The 26,902-nt window shown below is 39.6% G+C and overlaps 1 protein-coding gene across 1 annotated transcript in view; it reads left to right on the forward strand.

The window, feature by feature from the left end:
• The window catches only part of GLB1 (galactosidase beta 1), a 41,923-nt gene extending 28,158 nt beyond the window's left edge, over positions 1-13,765 (forward strand). The window contains exons 12-16 of the mRNA XM_053948488.1: positions 2,458-2,547; positions 3,672-3,785; positions 4,783-4,914; positions 8,232-8,471; positions 12,279-13,765. Coding sequence (XP_053804463.1) covers positions 2,458-2,547; positions 3,672-3,785; positions 4,783-4,914; positions 8,232-8,471; positions 12,279-12,539 — 837 coding nt within the window. The 3' untranslated portion in view covers positions 12,540-13,765. The remainder of the gene's footprint in view (positions 1-2,457; positions 2,548-3,671; positions 3,786-4,782; positions 4,915-8,231; positions 8,472-12,278) is intronic.
• The last annotated feature ends 13,137 nt before the right edge of the window (positions 13,766-26,902 follow it).

Below are 26,902 nucleotides of genomic sequence, written 5' to 3' on the forward strand. Positions count from 1 at the left end.
CCAGTCATTCTCTCCCCCAGTAGGATGGGGGAGAGAATCGGAAAGGTAGAGGTGTGAAAACTTGTGGGTTGAGATAAAGACAGTTCAGTAGGTAAGCAAAAACTGAACGCATAAGTGAAGCAAAATAAGGAGCTCATTTGCAACTACCTTAGTGGAGGGAGGCACTCAGCCTTCCCCAGGGAAGCAGGGCTCCATCATAGACTCATTAATGTTGGGAAAAACCTCTAAGGTTACCGAGTCCAAGCATTAACCCAGCCACTACTATATTCTTCACTAAACCATGTTCCAGAGTGCCACATCACACACCTTTTGAACAATTGTATTGGTTACTTGGCAAGATAAACACTGTTATGCCAAACATCTCCCCTTCCTCCTTTTTCCTCCATCTTTTGTTGCTGAGCATGACAGCAAAGGTACAGGATATCCTTTTGGTCATTGGGGCTCAGCTGTCCTGGCTGTGTTCCCTCCCAGCTTCTGGAGCATCCCCAGCCTGCTCTCTGGTGAGAGAAGCAGAAAATTCTTTCCTCTGTGTAAGCCCTGCTCAGCAATAGCCAAAATATCCCTGTGTTATCAGCAGTCTTAGCAAGAATCCAAAACACAGCCCCAGGCAACTACTGTGAAGAAAATTAACTGTATCCCAGCCAAAACTGCAGACTTAATTATGTGTACATAGACAATTCATGCTGGCTTCTGTTGCATCACTGTAAAATTCTGTATGTGCATTCTAATATTTCAGTACAACTTTCATGTAAGTTTTACAAAAATTCAATACTTCTGTTATTGAAGTACCTTCAGAAATTTGTACTGCTATGAGTACTCTTACAGTATAGTATTACATAATTTTAAACACCTTCTTTTTTCTTCTTTTTAATTAAGCATTTGAACGTAAATCTGGTATATGAGAGGTATTTGAATGTCTAATGTGTAGTTACCACTGAACAGTGACAATGATTCTGGGGAAACAGACTGACATCTTTCATGAAAAATCACATGAAATTAATTTTTTGAGCTTGTAAGACACTAGGCATATTGTGTGCATTTTGACTAACCTAAAACTGATAGTGGTGTTTGAGAGAGAATCATAGATGGGTAGGATATTCCATAAAGGCAATAAAAGGCAATTTAATTGTGTGCATCTAAGTCCTTATTCAGTAAGGTATTTCTGTGTGTGACTAGCCTAAACCTTGCTCCCAGTCTCATTAAAACGAGTCCAGCTACTTACATTTGACAACTTAATTAACAGCCTTAGAGTTTCTAAAATAATTTAAGACTAAATAGGGTAAATTCATCTTGGATGGCTCTTGATGGAATTAAACTATCCCTACTTAGCTCAGAATGATTCCGGAGTAACTCAGTGGGAATCAGTGGCATTTTCCCTAGCTTGATTCTAAGTATAACTGAGCAAAATTCAGATAATATATTGCTTTGTATTAATCATCCAGAGCAGTTGTGTTTGTTTATACAACTTTTGTGAGAAACTCTGATGAGGCTCACCTCCAGACTGGGGTGACCCTGGGAGGTAGTAAAGTCTCTCTTCTAACTTGGGCTTTCAAAGAAAGTCTTAGTAGTGTTTAGTCGTCTGGTCTTAAGGTAGTTTATTGCATGTTATCTCAAAGCACACACACTCCATGACATTCTCTCTGACTCTTTCTCTCTCTGCATCTTTCTCTGTTTCCCCCGCCCAAGGGTCTGGTGCCATCTTTTATATCACACATTACGTATTAAATGTTTATAGTTTTTCTCTAATGCCTATCACCTATTTTGAACAGTGACTTTCTACTTTAAACTAATCTGTGAGTGCCAACATCACCATGAACAGGATAGGATAGGAAGGAGAAAGAAGGAGAAAGAAGGAGGACAGGGCACACCCAAATCCCTCCATCTTAGAACTTCTGACCCCCATGTACAAAACTCAGACCCCTCTGTACAAGGCCTAAAACCCCCCTGTACAGCACTCAAAAATTCTTCCTTTCACTTTATGACTACTTCTGTTATAATATCTAAACTTTTGTGATTTCTTGTTCTTCTTGCAAGGTTGGTAAATTGTTCCATGGATCAAATTCAAAGCCACAGGGGTTTCCGGCTGCATGCCAGGGTGTCAAATGCTTCTGACCTGGGCCCGGAGCATCCAAGAGTGTCTGAGGGACACCTTGGGTTCCGACAAAACTCCTGGGGTAGTTTTGTTAAATAATAAAGGGTCACTTTTATTTTTATGAATGCATAGCAAAATTAGAGCATCTGTTTTTATTAAAACACTGCTCTACATGTGGCATGTTTCTTTCAGAGTTCATCAGTTGTCTCTCCTATATTGTATTTTAAATGTCTGCAAGGATGGTATAAAGATTTGTTAACTTTCTGGACACATGGAGCTAGCTGACTTGATGGCTGGATGTGCAAGCTGTTATATTTGGACTGAAACATACTGACTTTCATATATCTGCCTTTTCTGTGCTGCAGGCCAGCACTGTGTTGGAGGTTCTTGATGGACTGTCACCTTCTGGACCAGTGAGAAGCACTTACCCATTGACCTTTGTTGAGCTAAAGCAGGTGAGGATTCCTTCAGCAGGCACTTTGCAGTAATTTTGTGGAGTTTATTTGGACAACCCTCTGTGGTATTACTCTTCTTATGTTGTGTCTTACACTTTATCTAGCACACAAGTAATAGTATTATAAAGGTATCCTGGATTTTTGCAGTGGAGGCCTTTTCATATTCTACAGTGCTCCTGTTTTGCACCTGAGGTTTTCTTATTCCTGTGGATGTAGGTGTCTGTGCTGTCTAGGCTTTCGCCTTGATTTCTCTCCTCTCTGAAGTATTAATTTTCAGGTCTTAAAAAAACTTTTTTTTTTTTTTTTTTTTAATAATCTTCGTAGCCCTCTGCTTGATCTGCTTCAGTAGTTCTGTGTCCTCTTTTCCTGAGGAGCCCAGAACTGAACACAGCACTCCAGATGTGGCCCCACCAGGGCTGAGGAGAGGGGCGGGTTCATCTCCCTTGACCTGCAGTCCATGCTTTTCCTAATGTCCCCAGGATACCAACAGCCTCCTTGGCCCCCAGGGCACTGCTGGCTCAGGAACAGCTTGTTGTCCACCAGGACCGCCAGGTCCTTCTTCACAGAGCTGCTTCCCAGCAGATCAGCCCCCAGCCTGTGCTGGTGCATGGGGTTATTATTCCCCAGGTGCAGGGCCCTGCACTCGCCTTTTTTTGGAAGTTTTTTATCTACCTCTCCACCCAACTCTCCAGCCTGCTAAGGTCTCAGGAATGGCTATGACTTATTTTTTTCCATTCCTGATGGGGAACTTAGTGAAAACTATTCCAAAATGTTCCTGATGTAAACCATGTGATATCTAATGGATAACTGGATAATGTTGACATGATCAATGTATCAATTTATGGGCACTGAGTGAGAAGTGAACTTACAAGTTTTTTACATAAATTCAGTTATAAAGGGATTTTCACCAGTTTACCTAAAGGTCACCCATTACCTAAAGGTCAAAGTAAACTCTAATCTGAAATGCTGTCTGTGATAGTTGCTGTCTGAAGTGAATGAAAATCAGCATTTCAGTGCAGGCATGTAGGCAGAAATGTGCGATATTTTTAATTCATGACCTGAATTGAAACAACAAATTACTTGGTTCATTACCCTGTTGGGGTTTTTTTCTTTTCTTTTCCTAGTATTTTGGATATGTACTGTATAGAACCACACTTCCAAAGAACTGTGTGGAGCCAACGCCACTGTCTTCACCTTTAAATGGAGTCCATGATCGTGCCTATGTCTCTGTCGATGGGGTAAAATCACTGTTTGCTGCTATTAATTTTTGACATCAGCAACCTTCATGAAAGTCGAGGATGCAGACTGGGGTTTTTTTTCCCCCTCCTTTCTCCAGATCACCAAAGCGACCCTGATCGTATTTAATCACATGATGAAAATAAGGAAGCATATACTTGATGCATACCAGATGTTCAAATTAGTATTTCAGAAAATGTCTATTGTCTTGCCATTTTTGACATATTTGAATGTTGATACATATTCGCAACTGAGGTGAATAAAATACTTAGAGAATAGATTTACTTGCAGGTTTATGGAATATGTTACTGATATATATACTTGGTGACTTTCTGCAATATTTGCGAAGATCTTATTATTAGTTTTCTCTTATTTCTTCCTTTGAGGGTGGAAGAAGGAGGAAGCCTGAGCCTATGTCTTCCCTTATGAAACTGGCTTTAACTATAGTTTCAAAAAAAAAAAAAAAAGGTTTATTGTACAGAATATAAACTTTGTCTTTCTTTCCATAAGCAGTGTTTTGGCCTTGCTTAATGAGAGTTAATATAAATTCATGTATTTTACAGTCAATTTTTTAGTTAATATTTGATGCATATTGACTCTCATCACCTTTGTGTCTAGATCAACCTCATCTTCCCTTCTGCTGTGGGAATAGGAATAAATAAAACTAAATATTGTTGCACACATAATTGGAAGATTGAGCAAATGATTAAATCAGTGATACTGCCAAAATTTTTTTCAGTCACTGGACTAAATTTGGGAACTTGCTTTTGTGAATCAGATGGATCAAAATCCACTATCACATCCAGCTGACGTACTGAAATGTGAATGTTGATGTAGAAGCCCTTTGTGTATGCAGGAGGTGGAGAGGAAAGGGATTTTTTTACTCATTTTTTTCCTTTGTCACTTTTAATCTCTTCATGCAAGTTGAAAAAACAAATAACAGGGCATTTTTGGTTTTCAGTGGTTATTGTTTTCTTCTTCTTGTTGCAATTCATATAGGTACCTCAGGGTGTCCTTGAAAGGGACAAATCACTTCAGATAAATATAACTGGGCAGGCTGGAGCAAATCTGGACATCTTGGTAGAGAATATGGGCCGAGTCAACTTTGGTAGATACAATAATGACTTTAAGGTAAGTAAAATCTATTGAGTTATTGGATTGTGATGGCTTTTTGTCTTTTCCACAGGTTAAAAAGAAAGTAGTGAATTAGGAAGAGCACAAAGGTCAGGATTAGACAGCTGTAACTTTACCTAAAATATAACTAATCACTAGTTTCCATCTGAGTTTTCCAGTCACCAAAATCAATATGAAATTAAAAGCTGGTAGACATCTTTTAACACTTACATTGTCAGCCAAAGTGTCACCCACAATATTTTCTGGTTAAGTTTGTAGATAACAATATTAAAATTATTTCTATAAACTCAAAAAAACTCCAAAAATGTTTCTATAAACTTCCAAAATTGGAAATTGGTCCAGAACTTGATTGCACTTTGAGGCTTGTGAATCCTGGGATTGCTTTTGGAGGCTGGAGAGATGTATGTATATGTACATAAATACACTGTTGTATCTTTCTTCTTGTCCCATTTCATTTGTCAGCAGTGTACCCTTACAGTACTCTGAGTGTGGCTGGGAAAGGCTGTCCATGAGCACTTCAGCGTGCAAAAGTGCCAGTTCACCCAGACTGACCAGGTGTCAAAGATAATTATCAGAGAGCTTCCCAGTGCTTCTGGATATGTGCTACACTTCAGGACTGTCACCTACATGCATGAGTGGCTGTGATGAGTTGACCTTGGCTGTGCTCATTCTGTCACTCCTCCTCCACCAACAGGAGAGGGGGAGAAAAATACAGTGATGGGTTCAAGATAAGGACAAGGGGATCACTCAGTAATTACTGTCATGGTCAAAACAAACTCAACTTGAACTCAGTTTATTCTTAAATATGTCATCAAAGAGATGTTCCCAGAATCACTGCTGGGCTCAGCAGTGGGTCTGTTCCAGAGTTAGCTAGAACTGTCTTTGTCTAACATGGGACAGCTTTTGGCATCTTCTCAGAAGAGTCCCCACTGCAGCTCCCCTTGCTAACAAACCCTTGCCATGTAAAGTCCATACCATGGAGGTACCACTAATGTAGCACTAGGAAGGGCAGGGGCAAAAAGTAAACTTTTCTGGTTTTAGACTTAATGGGATCCCCAGTGCTGCATAACAGTCAATAAAAGACAGGAGTGCTGTAGAGGTGAGTCTTGTATTATGTTTGTGCTGTGTACAGTTCACAGCATGCCTTTTCTTTTTGATTTTTGATATCATTAGGATGCAGTAGGTAGCAGTAGTGCCAACTGTGTTCATACTGTCTCTTCAAGGTACTTTGCCTTTATCTGAGTGGCAGGGGAAGGAAGCTGGTACCCCAGTGTTTTGCCTTCATGTTGAGGCAGCAGAAACATTGCTTTTATTTCTTTATTTATTAACGGGCCAGATGATAAGGAAACCTATATGCTTAGTGTTAAATTAAGGTAAGAGAATAGAGGTTTAGAGGTTGGATTAAGGAGGTGCTCAGTTGCTGTGGTTGAGCTGAAATTCACACTTACACCTTTTAACCCAAATAGAGTGAAAACTGGTTTAAGAGACATGTCCATGGTGAAAATAATCCTCTAAAAGCAGTACCTTTCTGTGTAGAAAAGGCAACCTTCCTTGGGTAGCTTTGGACTATGTGCATTGCTTCTTTCTGTAGACTCCATCCCTCATGCTCTCTGTTGTGTTCATTTTGAAAACTGAGTGTTTAAAACCTTAGGTTTTAAAAATCCACGTGCTTTTGAAAATCCAGGGAGGGGAAGAGGTTCCTGTCTTGTGAAGCCTTACATTTTTTAGCAAAGAGGATAGGTTGCCAGGGTTTTGTTTGGCTGGAGTTTTATCACCTTTTTGAGCTTGAAATTGAACTAGGCATCTAGCTTTTGGGAAGGAATCTTGAAAGGATTTTGGTTTTAAAACATCCTGTTGATCTAAGTCATGTTGTTAAAAGCACAAAGGAAGGAAGAGTGTGGTTTCTGTTATTTTATGTGTCTTTTCACAGGCACACTGCCACCTATATCTCAGTTTTACTCGGAAAATTTATATCCACATCTTGGTACACTGAGTCACTAGCCCAAGACATTAACTTGCACAATAGCAGAGAAAGTGGTATTTACTTACTACAAATCTTCTCCAGATAAGGATCATTGAATGTGTATTCTTATGTAGACCTAAGTAAGAATGTGTAGTAGGTACTTAATATAATTTTAAAAATCTCTCTGTTCATAGTGCCTACGGATGAGCTTAGGGAGGCAAGTTAGAAAGTTCAGGCTAAAGTTATGTTGCATTATTTCAATTGATTGCTAGACAGAATGGAGTCTACGTTGTATTGAAAAGTTTTGTCACTTAACTTTTGACACTTGCACATACTTTATTTTGACATAAGCAAACTAAACTCCTGTTCTATAGAGTGGCCATTAGGTAAAGGAAGAGAAAACCACTTAGTGCTCATACAGATGGTGAGCCTTTGGGAGACAGTGCAATGCTTATGAGATACTGCAGCAGACACACATAGTATAAGCTCTCCAAAGCCATGGAAACTGTGGTTTTGCTTGTTCCTGTTTGACATGTGATATTTGCAACATAACTTGTGTTGCACTGAAAACCAGCTTCTATGCAGGGTGTATTCAAGCAGTTAAAACCAACCCCTTGCATTGCACTGAAACACTGCTTTAGGAACTATTACTGTAACAAAATTAGGTGTGTGCAGGGGTAACTTGATGTTATTTTCATTCTTCTTAAATTATGTCCTTACCTTGCTTTGGCATTCGGTGTGCAAGTACCCCAGTGTGCTGTGAACCACTGTGTACATGGTCCTATAGAAATGAGATGGGATCCCATGGGCTTGAAGCTGACTGTAAGCTGAAAGTATTTCACTGAACTGGGCATGTGCATTGGTTTTATGATACTGTATCTTATCTGGAGAAGATTTGTGGGAAGTAAGTGCTACTTTCTCTGCTATTGCGCAAGTTAATATCTTGGGTTAGTGACTCAGTATTTCAAGTGATGGTATCTCTGGCTTAATGATATTTAATGTTGCTTCTCCTTTTTATTAAGCCTCAAGTTTTGGATTCATGTCCATGTAAAAGCAAAACAGAAATTTTTCCAGGTACAGGAAAAGAATTTGAAAAAAAACCCTTGTGTATCAAAGCCTGAAACTCTGAAGAGGAACAGATCTTTCACAGAGAATAAATGAAGCTCTTTATTTAAAAAAAAAAAATATAACTTGGTGAAGACCAGATGCTTGTTTTTTTCATACACAGATAGGCAGCCAGCTGTTACTTTGATTCAGTTTTTATTTGTGACTGATTTATAGTTACATCCAAATAGCTTCAATAACATCAGCTAATTATATTTCTGTGTTGTTTTTTTTTTCTTCCTCCTAGGGTCTAGTTTCAAATTTAACTCTTGCTCAAGATATACTTGTGGGATGGGAAATCTATCCTCTAGACATAGATGGAGCAGTGAACTATGACATTATTTATCTCCTTCATCACCCAAAGAGATCTGCTGTCAAAGCACTGAGTTACGAAGTACCTACATTTTACACTGGTACATTTTCAATTCCTGGAGGGATTCCAGACTTGCCACAGGACACCTATGTCAATTTTCCTGGTTGGACAAAGGTACAAGTTTTTGCTGTAAAAACCTCAAAGTCCATTTGGAAAGCTACTGAAACTTACATGGACAATCAAAGTCCACTTCTTTTAGATGGGTAGAAATTGGTCATAGAGGTGGGTGTCGCAAATTTATTTAAATTACTAAGAAATAGATTCTTTGCTTTAAGTAAATCTGGGGATAAAACATTAAGAAAAGGGAAACATATTCAAAAGATACATAATGTTGATCTAGAAAGTGGAGCATCACAAAAAAAACCCCAAAACCAAAACAACGGAACCAATCCACCCAAGTTTTTCAACAGTGAGAAAGATTAACTGTCAGGCTGTTTAGAAGTGCTGCATTTGGTTGTGCAGGTTTTTTTGGGTCATATTTGAGGTGCTATTTTAGGAACTATGGATCCTATTGCAAAGCATAAAGTGTTGGACTCTGTGGCTGGTGGTGTGCCACAGATATGGATCTGATGCATGGAGAAGGTTACCTGTACCTGGGCTGAATGGATCGGGGAGCACTGCTGTGAGAAGCTTGTGGGCAGATCTTTGCCAATGGGAATTTCTCACAGGGCTGGAGTGTAGCTAGAGCAGGAAGGAGTGTGTTTTCACAGTGCCATGTCTGAAACCACCAGCATGCAGGATGGATGAGAAGCAGCTCAGCTGCTCCTGGTAGGAGGCACAGAGAGCAGAGTGTGTGCACTGGAGTGTTACTCTCGTGGAAGCCTAAGTGTTTAAGTCCAGGCTTTAGAGAAGTGCCTGTGGCAGTGTTAGGTAGCAAAATTGTTCTTTTCCGAAACAATTAATTTACTGCTGTTAAAATAAAGTGGGAGAAGGAGCTGCTTTTGATCTGTCTCCACTACCAGTGTTGTAGTGGTTAAAGCACTTGACAATATGCAATGCAATTGCACAATTGCACTTCATAATATGCAGTGTGATGCATTGCATGCTCTTGGTGTTGCTGACACTGAGCTTAGATGAGGAAGTATGACTTAGTCCCTGTTCTTGTATATGTGCATGTCACACACTCACTGAATAAAATTCAAAAAATAGCGCTTTTTTGTGGCAACTTGAATCTTAGACCTTTTTAGTAAATTCTGTGACCCTATCAGTCATAAATCTTCCTCAGGAAGCAAAGTGGCCATACCTGCCAGTTGGCAAACTGGCATATTTAAAATGACAAGGTAGTCCAGGAATTCTTAGGTACTGGTGGAAATCTTTTCCTCTGATCTATGGAAACCTCTGTTTTATGTAGTTTGTATACTCTGTAAAGCAGTCCTGGGGAGAGATTCCAGATGAGCTTAAGTTTGGCTGTTGAATTTATCCTTCAAGCTTTATATGGATTGGATGAGAGTTTTAAGTAAGATACTTGGAAATTGAGACTTTCAGATAACTTTACAAATGAGCAAATGCCTTTAAGGTAGATGGGTATAAATTCTACTCACTGTATGTGGGTCTTAGTTCCTTGCATGGCACTGTGTAAATTACTTAAGTGTGGAATGGGATTCTCAATGGGAATTAAAATTCACCTGTCTGAGTAGTTGAAAAACCACAGAAGCAGCACTTATCAAGAAAACTTGAAGTCCTAATGATGGTTCTGCCTTTGAAAAGGCAAGGAATATAGTATGAGGAACAGCCTGGAAGGAAAGGTGCAGTATTAACAGTCATGAACCTGTGTTGTAGCTTGCTTGCCTTCAGGGCTTCTTAAACCCTTCAGTAGTAATAAAACTTACTCTGCCCTCCACATGAGGAATCACAATGCCCTTAAGCATACTTGCCACTGAGTGAATATTTAGATTTATTGGACGTTTTTTTTTTCTTCAAAAGAAAAGAGGATTTGGAGTCAGAACTGTTCTTGTTTTCTGTGGAACATGGGCTATAATAGCTGTCCCTGCTAAAGGAAATCTTGCTAGTAAAGATGAAGTTCCTCCCTCTTTTATTTTGTCTAGGGCATATTTATTAGTAGATATAATATCATAATTTGCTTGTTTGGTGCATACAAATTCCTGAGTGTGGAGTCTTTAGAAACTGCAATGTTAATAAAGACAGTTTGGAGTTGAGAAATTTAAGTTGTCAGCTTTACTGGAAAAAGGAGTTACAGCCAGTGACTGATTCAGATCAGAAACAGAGACCTGTCTGATCATATCTCCTGCATCAGAACTCTAGTGCAGTTGATTCCCACACTAAACACCTACTTCCCACAGGTTACTGTCATTCTCTGTGAGAGGAGGGCCACTGTCTAGTGGGTACACTCACTCATCCATCTTGTGTGAGGGGAGTTTGCGTTCATGCCATATTTTCTTCTAAACCTACTACAGAAAGTAGTGAGCTTGACTAAAGATAAACTTGATTTAAAAAAAAAACCAAACATTTGAGGTCAAAGTTTATTAACACCTTGCCAGAACAGTGCAAGATAAGATCTTAATACCACGGAAGTGGATACAGAGGTGAAATAACTCAACTACATTTGTATTTTACTAACTCCTTAAAAAGTTTCTCTTGTGAGTTTCATAAAACTTGTTTTCATAAATATGTGAAAAAGGAAACACTAGAAAAATACCACTAAAGCACCTTGAACAGCAATACTTGTTATATTATATTTGTGCTTCTGTAAATCGTGTTAAAATATTCTGATTTCAGCTATCCCAGACAACTTCAGAAATCACTGAATGCAGTAAAAGTCCTACTTTCCACTGATTCAGACAATATTATTATGTTTATCAGTGTACATCCGTGCCATTAGTCTGGTTTTCCTCTATGTTTTGATTACCAAAGACCAAAGCAAGAGGGCTTCCATCCTTTTTCTTGACACTAAACTCTTGTTTGGTATACAGTGAAAGGACACTTTGGTGGAGTAAAAGCAAATTATTTATGCAAATCAGCAGTATATCCTCCCTCTGTCTTGCTTAAGAACGAAGACTCAGCTCAACTCAGTAGGAGTCAGTTTACAGTTTTACTAAACATTCTGCAGCCTGCCAATTCATGGACTTTTGGAAAAATCTGCATTTATGTTACTTCAGTGTGTCTATAGATAAATTAGTGTTTTGACTTTTTCCCTTTTTTCCTTGCCCATTTTTTTAAAAAAAATTTGAATTTAAGGTATTTATGATGTTAGTACAGTATTTTGAGCTAGGGGTTCTGACCACCTCAACTATAAAAAGCAATTTTAAGAATTCGTATGCCACAATTTCATTGTACTTAAAATAATAGTAGCAGATCCCAAGGCTTCTAGGTTGTGTGTAAGTACAACAGTACTTTATTGCAGTGTGATTTCACAAGTACTTTTGTCAACTAAGCTATTACAAGTAAAAGAGAGATCTGAATTTCATGTGTCTAGACAATCTGTATCTTGCCCTTGAAATCATAGAGCAGGGACTACCAAGGTGATGTAGTCTTCTACTTTACCATAAGAGAACCATAAGAGCCTTAGGATCTGCTTTTTTCTTCTGTGACTTCTTTCTCCTTTTAACAATTAGCTTCAAGCAAATACAGTTTTCAGATTTGTTTTGGTCATAAACTTGAGGCAAAAATCAGTGCAAGGAGCCTGAAGTTGTTTTTCTAATTATTGTCATATTTGGAATTACTGCAGTGTTCTACCACTTTATTTTTAAATATTAGTGATGGCTTTAAATGCTCAGGGAATTTAAGTTCTTTTGACTGTCATTAGCATTTTCTTGTACAGATTTTCTATCCTTGTGTTCAATCAAACTGGAAGGTGAAGGGAGTTCAGTTACTATATCAAGAATGTTATGCTTATGTCTATTTTGTCATTTCACCTCTGACAGATTATTAAAACGTTGTTATTTTTTCTTTCTCTCTTAACAGGGGCAAATTTGGATCAATGGCTTTAATCTTGGTCGCTACTGGCCAGCCCGTGGTCCTCAGCTGACCCTTTATGTTCCAAGGAATGTACTTGTTGCCTCAGCGCCAAACAACATAACGGTGTTGGAGCTGGAGCGCTCTCCTTGCAGCACCCAGGCATGCGAAATAGAATTTGTAGACGAACCTAATATCAATGCAACCCTACAACATGAAACTGATAAACTCCCACTCTTTGTTAGAGAACTATGGATGAGGCATCTCTAATGATTTGAGTATTTCTTGATCTTCCCCCCTCTGCCCTTTGCTTCCCTTTCCCTCCAACCATACTGTTTAACACCGAGTCTTTGAAAAAGGGAAGTTATTTAGGTGAGGCAACTTCTTAAATTCTTCAAAGACATATTTTTTCTTAAAATCTCTCAGTTAAATACTGAATTTCTTTTTAAAAATAAAAGCTGGAGCTTTGAAATTTGCCTTGGACTGTGAAATTGAACTCAACTGGAAGGTAATGTTTCCATCAGCCTAGTAAATATGTAGTCCTTGTAGTCTGCTTATACTGCAGTAACCTTCCTAGGCTTTTATTTTTTACCATGTTTTGCAATTGGAGAGAGGAGCCTACAAAAGGTTTGCAACCCCCACTACCTTGCAGGTTTTACTTAAGTGAACTCGTAAGTCAGAGCTGCCAATTGACAAGACACTTTCAGCTTCCTTAATCACCTTATTAGAGTATAGGCATCATTTTAATTTCATTGGGCTTACTGCCAGCATTGAGTGGACCTCATTTTTTAATGCAAGTGACTTTCAGAAAATTTCAGTTGATTTCTTACAGGACCAGTGAGAAAAACTGTGAAAGAGAGCATTCAAATGCCAGCTGGTCCAAACAGCAGTAACATGGAGCCTGCATCTGTCCCCTCTTGGAAAGCCAATTTACTGCTTCCCTATAGCAGTAAATATCTCTGAAGACTTAAGAGTAAATTGATAAGTACAAGGACATGTGAAATTTAGGCTGCTTTGGTGGAACCACAACTTCTGACTAACCTGCGTGCAGAATGTGGTTTTAAAATGATGAATTTTTTCTTTAGTTTTTTTTTTGTTTGAGTTGCTGGGGTTTTTTTGTTGATTTGTTTGTTTTATTTCTTTTTTTTCCCTATTTGTCATGGTGTACCTGCTTCTCATAGGCCAGCACCTTGGAAGTGGATGCTTTAAGTTAAATAATTTTATTTCTCTTTTAATAATTAATTCACATCAATTGTTTTGTTCCAGTAAACTGATGGTCTTTGTAAATGCCTGATATTTGCAAATATGCACAAACTCCATCAGTACATTTGAATTTCAGCAGACAGAATCTTGATTCTTGTGATTTTGGTGTCAGTCATGCAAATTCTGTGGTGATATTTAAACAACAGAAGATGATCAAATCAAGTATTTTCATAACCTGTGATTTCTTCCTTTGATTTTTGTCTGACATTATTAAAATTATTCTTTAAAGATTACATTCTTTCTCTGTGTGTTTGAGAAGAAAAAAAAGGATGAGAGAATTATGAGCATTTATATTAAGGGAGAAATGAGATTGTAAAGTCTCTGTGGATGAGGAGTTACCTTGTTAATGTCTTGTTTATTTTCTCTGTTACGAAGATCTGTATAAAGAAAAATGAAACAGCTATAATGGGCTGAGCATACACTGGAGGCTCCACCCTTTTCTGAGACGGCCAGTGCAAGATCCTGGCTGTTTCTTCTGGTGAGGACCAGCACTATCACTGGAGAAGAGGGTGTAAAAGAGCACCACTCACTTCATGTCTGCTCTGTGTTTGGCATGTTTGATGGGCTTTCAAAGGGACAAATGTGGCTCATCCAAGATAGAGCAGTTCTGCTCTTAAATTCTGACCTCAGATGTCAGTGCCAGGGTCTGAGGTCTGTGCATTCCGTACCCAGACATGACAGATTTTTGGAATGGTCTGCTCTGACCCAGGTTCTTTTCCACATCCACATTCCACATCCCTATGGAATGTGCTCTGCATGCAATTAATTATCAAGTATTAATTATCTCAGAGCTAGGCCTTGAAAGTAAGGGATGAAACAGAATCAGTTTTTAACTGATGGGTTTTGTGGCTTGGAGTGTGCAGAATGACAGTACTATTCATGTATTATTTAAGCTCAGTGCTGTTACAGCTGGGGATATTTTGATTTGTATGGCAGTTTGTGCTGTGAAGGCAGTGGAAGTCCTGGTTCTCACTCTTAACTTCAGTTTACATCATACTTGTGAAAACGTAGTGTGATCTGTGAGACTTCACTTTTCACCATAACTATGTAATATTACCAGCAGACAGGCTTTGCATCAAGAATTATAAACATACATCTAATTACTTCTAAGAATAACGGTAACAACATGGAAAGAATGGGTTTAAAGTTTTTCAAGTAGGGCTCTAGATAGCGTCTTTAGCGTACCTGCCTATTTATTGCTTTCAGTGAAGTGGTCTCCTGTCTACAGAAAAGAGTTGAAAATTGTGGCCCTGATTACTAATCCTCTTCTACCTACATGGAAACACTGCTAGAGATGTTATTTGACCATGCAGAAGGGAGGTCCCTGTGACAAAGGACCATCAGAGTACAGCTCTAGGATGAACCTGTTGTCAGTTGCTGTTGCTTTACCCAAGGATGTGTCTGCAGGTGCTGCAGCTGAGTGTTCTGCCCTGCCTGTGCCCACACTGGGGCACTGTGCCCACACCACATGCCTAGGACTTACCTTAGATTTCCTAAGGTGGCATTTCCTCCTTTGTAGCCTCAGGCAGGTCAGTTATTTTAACCTGTCCTCAAATGTAGTTCAGCCATGTCCAAAGTGGAAATATAATCAGAATTAAACCTTCTGACTGAGGGCAAATGAGTAAGAGAAGAGGGGCCATAAGGATTACCTGGCTCACTTTGACCCAGTGGGCAAGGCACTTGTGGGTCTAGTTTCAATTTGTTTTTGAAAGGCAAGATGTGAAAGCATTGTCAGACCCCTGGCTAATACCTGTGCTGTAGTTGTATGAACTATTCCAAGTGCTGCAGTTCAGCGGGATGGTCCCTCTGGTGGAGGCAGCTGCCTCCTGAAGGCCTGGCAAGAAGGAATATTCCTAATGCTAAAACTGTGGGTCCTCAAATCTTTCCTGATGCATCTTCTTGGGAGATGCAAGTGCTTTGTTTGCACAGGAGCTGAGTAATGGGCACAATATTCTCTGATTTTGGCAGACGGTGCAAGTATGGTATTTGGTCAGAATTAGTTCATAAAAACCAGAATTTTCACACTGATCCCCTCTGGAAGGTAGGCAGATGCTTGCAGTTTTCTGGGAGGATGCTCTTTGAAATCTACCCATAGAATAGCTGTAGTGGCTCAGCTTAGCACAGATTTATTTATTTTTTAATATTATTTTCTCTGGAGTGGGGTTTGTAAACTTAGTCTATAATCCTGTCTGTACATGAGTGAATCCTTTTAATGTAATTATTTGGGATGAATGAGCAAATAGAACAAGAACTGGCAGTGTGCTATATAGTAGAATTCTATTTCTTAACTTATGTATGAGACTCTTTCACAATATAACTACCTTACTAAGTGTTAGTCAACATTTTCTAGTCCCTGAATTACAGGATTGAGGCTTGACCTTGTGACAGCAAGCACTGTCCACCTGACAGATATGTGTCAGGTGTTCAGAAATGACAATTACAGAGGAAGGATGATCCTGTGGTTGGCAGTGTGCTCTGAAGGAGATGATGCTGTTATTGTGCAGGCTGAGAAGGTGACAACATTTTAACAGATAATACAGGATAAAAGGTTTGTAAGAGATGATCTAGTCCTATGTCTCTCTACCCTAAGGCAATTATTTGTATAAATGAATATTGTTAAATATTTTCAGTGTGTTTCTTTAACCTAGCCTTCAAGATTTCTTGTGATGAAGACTGCAGTTTTTTCTGGGCAAGTTATTCTAATGTTTACTGTTGGGAAACTTGTTACCAGTAACCAAAGCCGTCATTGTATGTGAGCCATGTATGTAAGCCAGTTATCACTTTCACTGTCCACAGCCAACACAAAGTGTGTATTTTGCTCTGAGCTGTTTTGTACCCTCTCTCTTACTTTCTTATCTCTCTTTTAACAGTATTTAGAGAAGTCTTAAGAAGTGCAGGGTAAGATTTAGCAAGGATGTGAAAGGGCAACCAGCTCCTGAATTACTTGATCCAGGTACTACAGCATCTTCCTGATAGAAATTACTGAGTTGCAAGAAAGTTGTCTTGGCTGGGACTTAAAGGCATAGCAGTTAACCTCAAACTGGTTGGGAGATTGTGTGACAGAAGAAACTGGAAGCTGCAGAATGGGATCTGCTTTAGTAGTTCTCCTTCAATAAGAAGGCAAAACTAGGCAGAAATAGATTATCCTAGAACTTGGTGCCATGGGCTGAATGGAAAAATGTTGGAAAAGTACATCACAAGGATCTTTCTTATGCTTTTGCTGAATAAAGTGTGTATGTTTAAAAATCCCTTTTCAGAAGATATTTCCTGTTGCTTGTTATGTTATCAAATATGGGAGTAGTGACCTTCCCCTGCTTTGGGGGAAATGTTGAAGCTCTGTGTTACCTCAAGACATTTCACAGAACCAGAGCTTATTTCAGGTAATGCAATCCCCTTCGACTAGCATATATGGTGTGGCCAAGGAATTTGGGATATATTTAAGAACTCCTGTTTTGGGCTTTAGCACATACACCTGTCCCTCAGGAGGCAAGGATAAACAGAGCTCCAAAGCCAGGGTCTTATGAAAGTACCACATGTAACTCCATAGAGTTGGAATGGGAAGCACAGAGTGTCTTGTTCCTCAGACTCCCCAGCACACTTTGATAGCAGACCCTGTGCCAGCATCACAGTAATATTGCTGTCTTGAACTCTGGTGGTGTGCTTACAGCTGCATGATCGTAATTTAGCCTTTTAAATCTTTTGGTAGACAAGAGAGGAGGAAAAAACAGCAGCCTAATGAAATTGAGAATTGAGTTTGAAACTCCAACTGGAGGTACCTTTGTTAAGTAGAGCGGATCTGTTGTATATCAGTGCAAATTCAGTAGGAAATTGCTGCCAGTATCTATGATCTGAAAGGCTTTTCCTGTTTTAAGTACTCACTGTAAGTATGTGCACTATTTTTAATAAACTTGGTGTTTCTGTAGGGCTTATGCTTCTATACTAATATTAACTGAGCATTTTCAGTGTTTGTAAATGTGGGCCAGAGCACAAATCTGGGCCAGTGTGGGCAGATGCCTAGCAACTCATCCCTCTGATGCTGTAGGTAAGAAATTCTTACCTATTTGCTGTTTCATTCTCCCTGAACTCTTGCTGGTTCTTCCTCTCACAGTAGGGAAGGCTTTTGTATAGAGAAATTTAAAAATTCCTTCAATATGTCTTTGTTTGTCTAAAATTGAGTTGATCTCCAGTCCTTCCACCTACCCATTGGCAATTTGCAAGCTGGATGAAGATGCCTGTGCATCCAGCTTGCTTATGCCTGTCTCCTTTCTTTTAAATTTCATTCAGAGGTTCCTTTTCTCAAGTTCATTGTGGTCAGGTGTACAGAGTGAACACTCTTCATGGATCTCTAGTCTAAATTTAGCCAGAAGTGTGCTCTGGCTGTAGACTTGTCCAATAGCACTGTCCAAAGCACTTGCCCTGGGAGAGGGTGAACTGCTGTTATGTCTTGTGGCTGTGGGATCTGGTTTTGTTCCTGTGCTATGGGTGAAGGGGTTGTCCAAAGCACAGGATGAACTGTTGAGGAGAAGGAAGAAAAATAAACTGATAGCTTGCTCCTAACCTTCCTCATGCTTTCCCTGTTGCTGAGCTTTAGACCTTTCTTCTGTTTGCTAAAAGTGTTAGTTGCTCTTCTTACAGCAAACAGAAATGGAATAATATAGAAGCTGTGCGGAAGAAAAATTGGTACTCTTTTCTTGCGTCTTCCATGTTAAATTCTATTTCTGGATGTTGAAACACTGCTGTACTATCAAGGCTTCTTGGAAGACTTTGAGAGATGAGTCTGGATCCTGCATACACTTTACATATTTTCTTTTAAGCTGTTCTGCTTTTTCCTCCTCAGTTTTAGGATGTGGTCTGTACTAATAATAAATAGGTAGATTCAATGTGCTGAAGAACCCAAGAACCTTATACTGAACTCACAAAGTGTTAGCATGATTTCCTGCAAAATATTGTCTATTGTCTTCTGCATCCCCATCTGTGTTGCTTTCCTGGTCCTTTGATCCAGAGCAGTATCTACTTCAAAAGCTAAAGTCAAGACAACATTGAGTCTTTTGACTGTGGCCAGAGATGCTTTCAGACATGACTTTGTTTAAAGCACTGAATCCATCTAGCTTGTGTTGAAGAAGAGGAAAGTTTAGCAGAAACAGCTAGCAGCGAGCTGCCCATTTTTAACTTTTTCTAGTCTAACCCCTCAGGTCTGTCTGCTTTGATTCAAAAGCTTCAGAGGTGCTGGAAAAAATAAAAAGGTAGATCCTGTGTGGATTAGCCAGATTTTGTACTCTTCTTAATGTCTTTTATTGTGATAAGAGGGACCACATACCATTACCACCCCAAAACTAAGCTTTTTCACCCATCCTAGGAAATAAGGAGAATTTGGACAGATGCCAGTAATTTAGATGCAAGAGTAGACACTACCTATGCTGAAATGAGCCAGGAGGCTTTTTGTTGTGGTTTTGTTTTTATCTTTTAAATTCTGAAAAACTCAGTCCATGAAAAGATACTGAAAAGAGATCACAGTAGTAGCATACTTGACTTGCATGGAAATTGTTTCTCCAGTTACTGTAGGTACAGTACAAGGTGCTGTAACTGGGGACGTTTAAGCGCTATGGAGCTGCAAGCAAAAAGAATATTCAGTGTTACAAAGCATGATCTGGATGTGAAGCCTAATGAAAACGGGAAGGCATACTAATATGTTGGGTAAAGGGTGGGTTCTTTTTTGGTTTTGGTTTTGTGTTGGTTTTACTTTCCTTGTTTTTTATTTATTGGGGATTTTTTTGTTGTTGTTCTTTTTAAACGAAGTAGGTTGGCATTGGAGAGGGGAAGGAAAATAATTTCCCCTTCCGGTACCTCCAGCTACATGCTATGGCCTTGCATCTCACTAAACTGGCAAAGGTGAATGATGCTGAGCTCTTAGCTACAAGTAGAGAATTTTTACATGAAAGAAGGGAGGTGAACTGTAGTAAAGGTTCAGCTCCCCTGGCTGGATGTGCAATGTAGGGAAAATTAATCCAAATCCTAATAAAAATCTGCCTAACTGCAAGAATGGGGAATGTCCCTCAGTAGCTCTGCTGGTAGTTTCTCCCCACCTGCTTGTCACCATCTTGTCTTTCATTTTATCTGAGCAAGATAGAAACCATGCTGGTTCTGTCAGTCATTGATAGGCATCACTTATTTTCAGTTCACAAAACAATAGGTTGGATGATCTCTGGTTTGCTTTCTTTGTGGTTGCTGGTGAGCAAGCACCTTCTCTGGACACATAACCATGCTGTTGTACTTGTCCTGCAAGGTGGGTGTACGAACCTTCAGAGATTGCTAAGGTTTCTCCTCTCTCTGAGTTCATCAAGGATTTGGCACAGCTCACAAGAACCCTTTTGTCCCAGAGGGCAAGAGATTTAAAAATACACAAAGATCAGCTCATATTTTTTTGTTGCATTTGTTCTCTTTATCTCATTTAATAGAACTCTGGTTTTGTGTATAAGAATAATGGCACTGAGTTTGCCTGAGGTCCATCTAGCCCAGTATCTTCTTTTGAAGTAGAGCATATCAGATCATCTCTTTTTGAGTTTCAGGACCTAGAAGTTTAAGGTGAAATCTTTTTTTTTGTACAAATTTGAGCTAGAATTTCAGAGCTTTTAAGCTCTTTCCAGTACAACAGACTCAGCTTTGACTGCTGATTCAGCTGCTTGCTTGCCATGACTCAGTTTGCAAAAATAACAGTCCAAAACTCTGAAGTTCACACTCTGCAAGACAAACAGCAACTGAAATAATTTAAAAGTATAAGCTCTGTTCGACAGCCTTGGTTGGTGCTCCATAGTGTATCCTGATTTGAGAGCTTGCTCATTTTTATCAGGCTGTAGACCTTTTGGTGCAAAATTGTGATGCTGGTTTGGCTTTGAAAGAATGTTCCTATCCTTTCTTGTGAAGTTCTGTTTTTTCCTATTACCTGTTTTAGTGCGTTCATGCAAATTGGTGAAACCCCCTGCTGATTACAAATGTCAAAACCTCAGTTAAATTGGGCAAACAAGTTAAAAAGAGGTAGGGGTTTAGTCTTCAAACCTTCATGATTCAGGACAATCACCCATTGGCTGAGAAATGTTTGGAAGAAATTGCTCAAAACCGAAGACTTGTGTTTAGAATAACACATCATGAAGTTGTTTTCATCTTCTGTGGAAGGAGATTAAACTTTCTGGGCTGTGAGTAAATAAGATTGCATGGTTCTTGATGTCTTGAGACAAAGCAAAGAATCTAACAAGTAATACACAGATTTTTGTTTCTGTAATGCTATCTAATTGTAGTATTTTTCATCTGCAAAATGCCTTGTTTTACAAAGGAGGGCAGAGTTTTGATTTCTATTTGGCTAATGCAAGGCTCAGATTGCCCGACATCCCTTGCAAAGGTAAAGGTCGAACCTCAACAGATTTTGTTAGTTTGTTTGCAGAGAGAAGTAAAGGACTAGGGTACTATAGTCTGGTTTGGGTATATTAACTCAGATTAATAGGTACTGATACGGCTAGGTTACTTCTGCCTGGCTGAAGTCTGCACCACCATGATAAGGAGGCCAGTGCAGACAGTGGAGGGCATTTAGTAAGGCAGTGTTAATAAAACATGGGATTTTTTTCTAAATATGACTATTATCTGCACAAATACAGCTGGTGCCAATTTCATTCTGCCCCTATGTACCACAGTCTGTCTGTATGGGACTCTCTGCATTTGCAGTCGCAAAGGAGAAACAGACTTTCATTCAAATATCACATCTGGCTGCTGAGTCTGTATGGGGTCTCACCTACCAGGTTCTCAGCCACTGCTCTTGTTGGAGTACACTCTCACCTCGTGCCATTCCCTGACCAGGCAGCTGTGGCTTTTGTTGTGAAGGATCTCACTGATTTTTATTTTTAATTTTGTTTTTTTACTGTGCTTCATTTTGCTTTTGCAAAAGCAGTAACTTTATGAAATCTTGTGGCCTCAGGTCTAGAAAACATGGCAGACTTTTTAGGTGTCCCTAGAATTAACATTGATACTAGCTGCCTATTTGCTCTGTTTTTGGGCAGTGTCAGCTCTTCCACTGCTATCTCTGTTACAATTAGTTAACAATTATAGAGCTTTATTTACATTTCTCTAGGAACCTGGAAGCCTCTACATACTCACTGAATTATGCGGGTATGACAATTCAAGAATTTGGCATGTGCCCTCCTAAAATTCAGGTCACATTCTATTGTATCATATTACGATTGAGGTCTTCATTGTGAATTAACTTAAAGAAAAGTTGGGCTTTTTTCCTTCCCCCCTGTTTCTGACACTATTAATAGTTGCTCTGCCTCTGTGCAAACCCATTCCTGGAATTAAAAAAAAAAAAAAACCAACATGCAAATTAAAATTCAGCATAACCTTGTGTATCTAGTACTAACCTTGCTTTCTCAGTCTCTGACTCAAATTGTAAATAGTTATCACTTAAGAATTGACCTTTCATAAATGCTAATATGATGTTTGATTGTTTAAATTCTATTCACAGTTTCATGTTGATAGAGTCTATAAAATGCTGTAGTCTTTTACACTATAGGCAGTAGATTAAAAAAAAAAAAAAAAAAACACAGAAAAAAATCTTATTTTTTTCCAGTAGTCTTCAGCACTCATCACTTTACTGAAATTTTGCTTCTAATGCTAGCTTTTTTCCCTAAGGTCTGGTACATTCCTATGGATATGTGTAATGAGCTACTTATTGGGCAATGTGATAGATTTATTTTATTTAAGTTGCTTAGGTGTGCTAAATAAGACAAATCCTTGCATTTTTTCTACAATTTTTGATTACTTGAGGACTTCTGAAATTATTTCCCCCATCAGAATAAAATTATAATAAGAATTCAGAGCAGAATTAATGCAAGAATTAATTGCAGTAATGTTGACAAATAGGCTTGGCTTACTCTAAAATAGTTTTAATGTGAAGATGAAATGAAAATGTAGAGGAAATTTTAGGCTAAAAGGTGTTTATCATTAGCCAACACACTTGCCATCAAAAATTTGCCCTTTCCATATTTTCTTCGAATCATAGAAGTGTTTGGGTTGGAAGAGACCTTTAAAGGTCATCCAGTCAAACTGCCCTGCAAGGAGCTGGGACATCTTCATGGAACTGCCTTGTCAAAAGGAAAACACTTTGCGGTGTCATGACAAGACGGGCATCCTACTGTGTGACTTCTGTGTACAGAGAGTGTGAGCTTAAGCCAGTGAGGAATTGAATGGATTGACTCCATGTGACTGTGGAGATGAAGTGGTGGTGTGTGAGGTTCATGCAAAAAGCCAGAGCAGCAGCAGACAGGCTCCAACCTTCCCATGGGAGATTTTTGAGGTTCTCTAGTATTTCTGAGGAGAGGAAGCGAGTAGTGACCTGCATTGTGCAAGGATGGGCTGGTAAAGCAGAACTGAGGAGAAAACAGCCAGAATTTTTCCTTTAGTAAACCCTTCAGCCCTTTCTTTGTAGGACTGAGGAGTTTTGTGTGACACCTCATACTATGGGTTTCGCTGTTCTAGAAAGCATAAACAAGATTCTTCATAGCAAGGGCAGATCTGTTCTCTGCAGCTTCCCAGTGCTGTTTATCTGCAGAGCCTGCAGAACATGTCATTGCTCCCTGCAATCAACCAGACATATTTTCTTTCCATTCCCAGTGCTTGTGAATGAGCAAAAAGGGTGTAAGCAACAGCAAAATCCATCCTTATATTCCTTCTATGCACTTTTTGCAGCTTTCCCACATACTTTGATGGCAGAAAAGGCAAGTCACTCACTCAGCCTGCAGTCATGGTCTTGCTTGGGGTCAAATTTCAGCTTACTAGTTATAAGCAGGTACAGAGATGTGTTGTGGTCTTTCCTCACTTTGATTAAGATGCATTTGTGTTACTATGAGCCAGTACTACTCTCTCTGTTTGTGAGTAACGGTGACAGGTTAAATGCTAGGGAGGGCCCCTCTCTTCCATTGTCCTGCCCAAACCACAGTACTTCTATGAAGGTTCTATAAGGAGTGCAAAGTTCCTGTGCCAAAGAAACAAATATGCTTTTCATGCTGCGATGTCCACCTGTTGTCCCAGATACAAAGTCTCTTCCTGAACTTGGCTGCTTGGACTTTCTTACAAAATGCTGATTGTATGCCACTAGTCTCTCTTGAGAAGAGTGCATTTAGTAATGTCAATCTTCATTCAGTCTCTGTTGTCTTACATGTTGCTAGCATCACCAAGAGTATTTTTTATGAGCATTTTGTATCTATGGAAAAAGATCTGATTCTTGCAGATCAGATTCTTGATTACTTGCTATTGTTAAATGCAAGCAAGCAAAAATCTTGGAATTTAAAAAAATTCTTAGTGCCTTTAGCAGTTTTATTTTGCAACACTTAAATTCACAAAGAGCTTACATTGTTCAGTTACAGAGCTACTTATACTGGATGTGTTCTGTTACTTGTTTTGAAACAAGAAATGAAAACCCAGAGAAACTTAAACTCTTCAATCATGACTTGAAAAAAAAAAATAAATTTAAAAAGTACAAACACTGAAGGAGTGTGATCCATTCATCAATCATGTATTTGGGCATGCATGTCAGCTTCATTGTTTTTGAGCTTCATTTCTGTGAGAAGTGTCTTTGACTCAATGACTGTCCCATAAGATAGGATTTTGTTAGTTTTTGTGATGGATGTTGCTGCTGGATGACTGTGAGAATGAAAATCACCCTGGGAGCTTCTAACTTGGTGTCTCCTTAGTGATAGGGCTCACTGCTTTAGGACTGATTTCTCCATGATTGCCATTGGCACTTGCTGTGTAAGATGATTGCAGATACAACCACCACTCCTTCTCCTTTGAATGGTCTTATCAGTTATACAAATGCTACAAATCTCACCACTATTGTATCATTTCTAGTCTCCTTTCATGACTGGAGTAGCAAAGCTGAACTTTCAGTAGGCATTGCCTTAAGCACTATTTTAATTATTATTTTGATTGATATTATTAAATGGCCCTTGATTTCTAACTGTAAATCAAGTCAGATGGAGATGTTGGCATAAGAGGCAGTATGGCTTTTTTGGCCCCAAGTTGGGCCACTCCCTAGGGGCTCCCCTGATGGGGGAAACCCTCCTGGAGCAGTTCTGTGCCAGGAAAAGGAGATACACAGGACTTTTTCAGTCTTCAGCTTCTTGTTCTATTGTTGTCTTATCAAAGCTTCAGCATGCTGTTTGCACCAGACCTTGCATGCAGGAAAACAGCACAAAAATGGCTAACAATCTCATGTTACAAGGCCTTTTAAGCCTAATCAAAAACTAAGCTGCCCAATTAAGAAGTGACACCTAGATTATTTTCCCTTGTAACCCAATAACTGACCCCTAAAGACCCACAATGCAGATTTTTCTACCCAATTACAAGATACCACCCAAACCCATGAAGAAGGAAGTAGAAGGAAGAAAAAGGAACATGAGACAACACCCTATACCCTCCATCTTGTTCCCATCTACAACATACTAAAAACCCTAAACCTAAATTTCTCACCCAAGTGACATACTGTACTACTCTCTATAATCTATTTCACACTTTTGTGGTCTCTAGTTTATCTTGAGGCTTTAGAAGCTTTCTCCATGAATGAGGGTAAAAGTCAGTGCTTCCCTGGGAGTCAGAACCCCTCATGGCAGACAGAGAAATATTCCCTTTGCCCTGAGTTTCCACAAGGCAGGATGTGATGAAGCTGGTCTCTGGTTGTGTTAAGAGAGAGATGTTGGATAAAACTGCAAAGAATTAAGAGCTCTTGCAGGAAAATGTGTCATGTAGATCCATGCTGGCAGTTTTGTACTCCCCTTCAGAGCAGGTGTGCAGAGCTGGGACAGTGACAAGCAGTTGCAGTCTAGGAAAGAGAATTGCAATTCCTTACTGGCTCTCAGACTGAGAGGAGCAGATTGACTGGGAGCAGTCTGCAGACCACAATGCTGCTTCTGTACAATTAAAAGGGGTAAAACTATCCTCCAGAGTAAATGTGTAATTCAGCTTTTTGTTTAGGGAATGTCTGTGGTGGCCTAAGCACCAATGAAAAAACAATTGACTTGTTATCTTTTCATCATTATTTGTATTGAATCTAATTAGATGATTTCTCCCTTCATCTACCTTTCTGTGGCTGCTTAGCGTAATTGAAGAGAGGATGCAGGGTGGCCTTCTGAGGAACCTTGATGTAAAAATGTGGCTTTAAGAATGAGTCAGCTTTGCTTCACTCAAATGTCTTTGTCTTCACTCAAATTTGTACATACATTCTTCATTGCTGGAAATTTTTGTTCAGCTAAAATAACACCTTTATCAAGTGACATTTTGAAAATCCCTACTTTATTTTTGTCTGTATTAATGCTATTATCTCGTCCTTTCTCATCAGCAGATTTCAAAGCCCTCAAAAGAGGAGTGGCATTGTCCACTGCAGCTTGGTGCATGTGGGAGGGGGTTTGTTCAGGTGACAGAGGAGGAAGCCACCCATGTTCAATGAGCTCCAGCCTCAGGACCTGATTTCCTGAACCCATCAACTTAACATGAGCTCCTCTTTGCACCCAATGCAGCAAAGCTGCTAAGAGCTCAACTTTCAGCTCAGCTCAGTTGCTTGTCCAGCACACGCATTGAGCAGCTGTGAATATTACTGGGACAACTGGAAGAGGCTATATGACACAGAGGAACAAGACAGCATTCGCCTGGGAGGAGTTATGGCTGCACCAGGAACCCTCTGCACCAAGGGAAACATGCACAGGCCATGGGGTACAAAGCCGAGCTGTGACATGAGACACATTGGTGTGGGAGAAGGGCTCTGCACTGGCTCTGTTAGTGGCATTGCTGCATGGCTGCTGGGTGCACCCCTTTAATTCCACAGTATCCTCCCTCATCACAGAGTTTGCCCAGATCTGACCAGCCTGCAAGCCATTCCCTGATACCACTCTTTGCCCTGCATGTCTCTTACATCACAGCTGTCAAGAGCCTACAGCTTGCTTGTTCCTTGTTGACCCTCATTTTTGCCAGACCAGCACAGGCAGCCTTTCCCTTAGTCTGGAAAGCAAGGACCATTCTTGCTGACTAGAGGGATCACAGAGCAGGACAAAGAAAAAAGAAGCTGCAGTGGAAGCTCTCTGGCTTCCAGGTTAATCTGTGCACCAGACAAGTGCATAGCTCAGCAGTTTACAATGCCTCTGCTATCAGCATCACCAGCTGTGAGGATGATGTGCCGTGCCACCTTGGGATGTTATGATGGCTTCAGTGTCGTCTGTGAGAATTTGAAGCACGTCACACTTAAATTTGTCTTCCTTTTCCTTTTCAAAAAAGGTGATGGGTGGTGTAACTCACTCTTTCTATCAGTTTTTCCTAAGTGATTTACACAGTGGATTCTA

The sequence above is a fragment of the Vidua chalybeata genome, chromosome 1, assembly GCF_026979565.1.
Source record: "Vidua chalybeata isolate OUT-0048 chromosome 1, bVidCha1 merged haplotype, whole genome shotgun sequence".
NCBI lineage: Eukaryota > Metazoa > Chordata > Aves > Passeriformes > Viduidae > Vidua > Vidua chalybeata.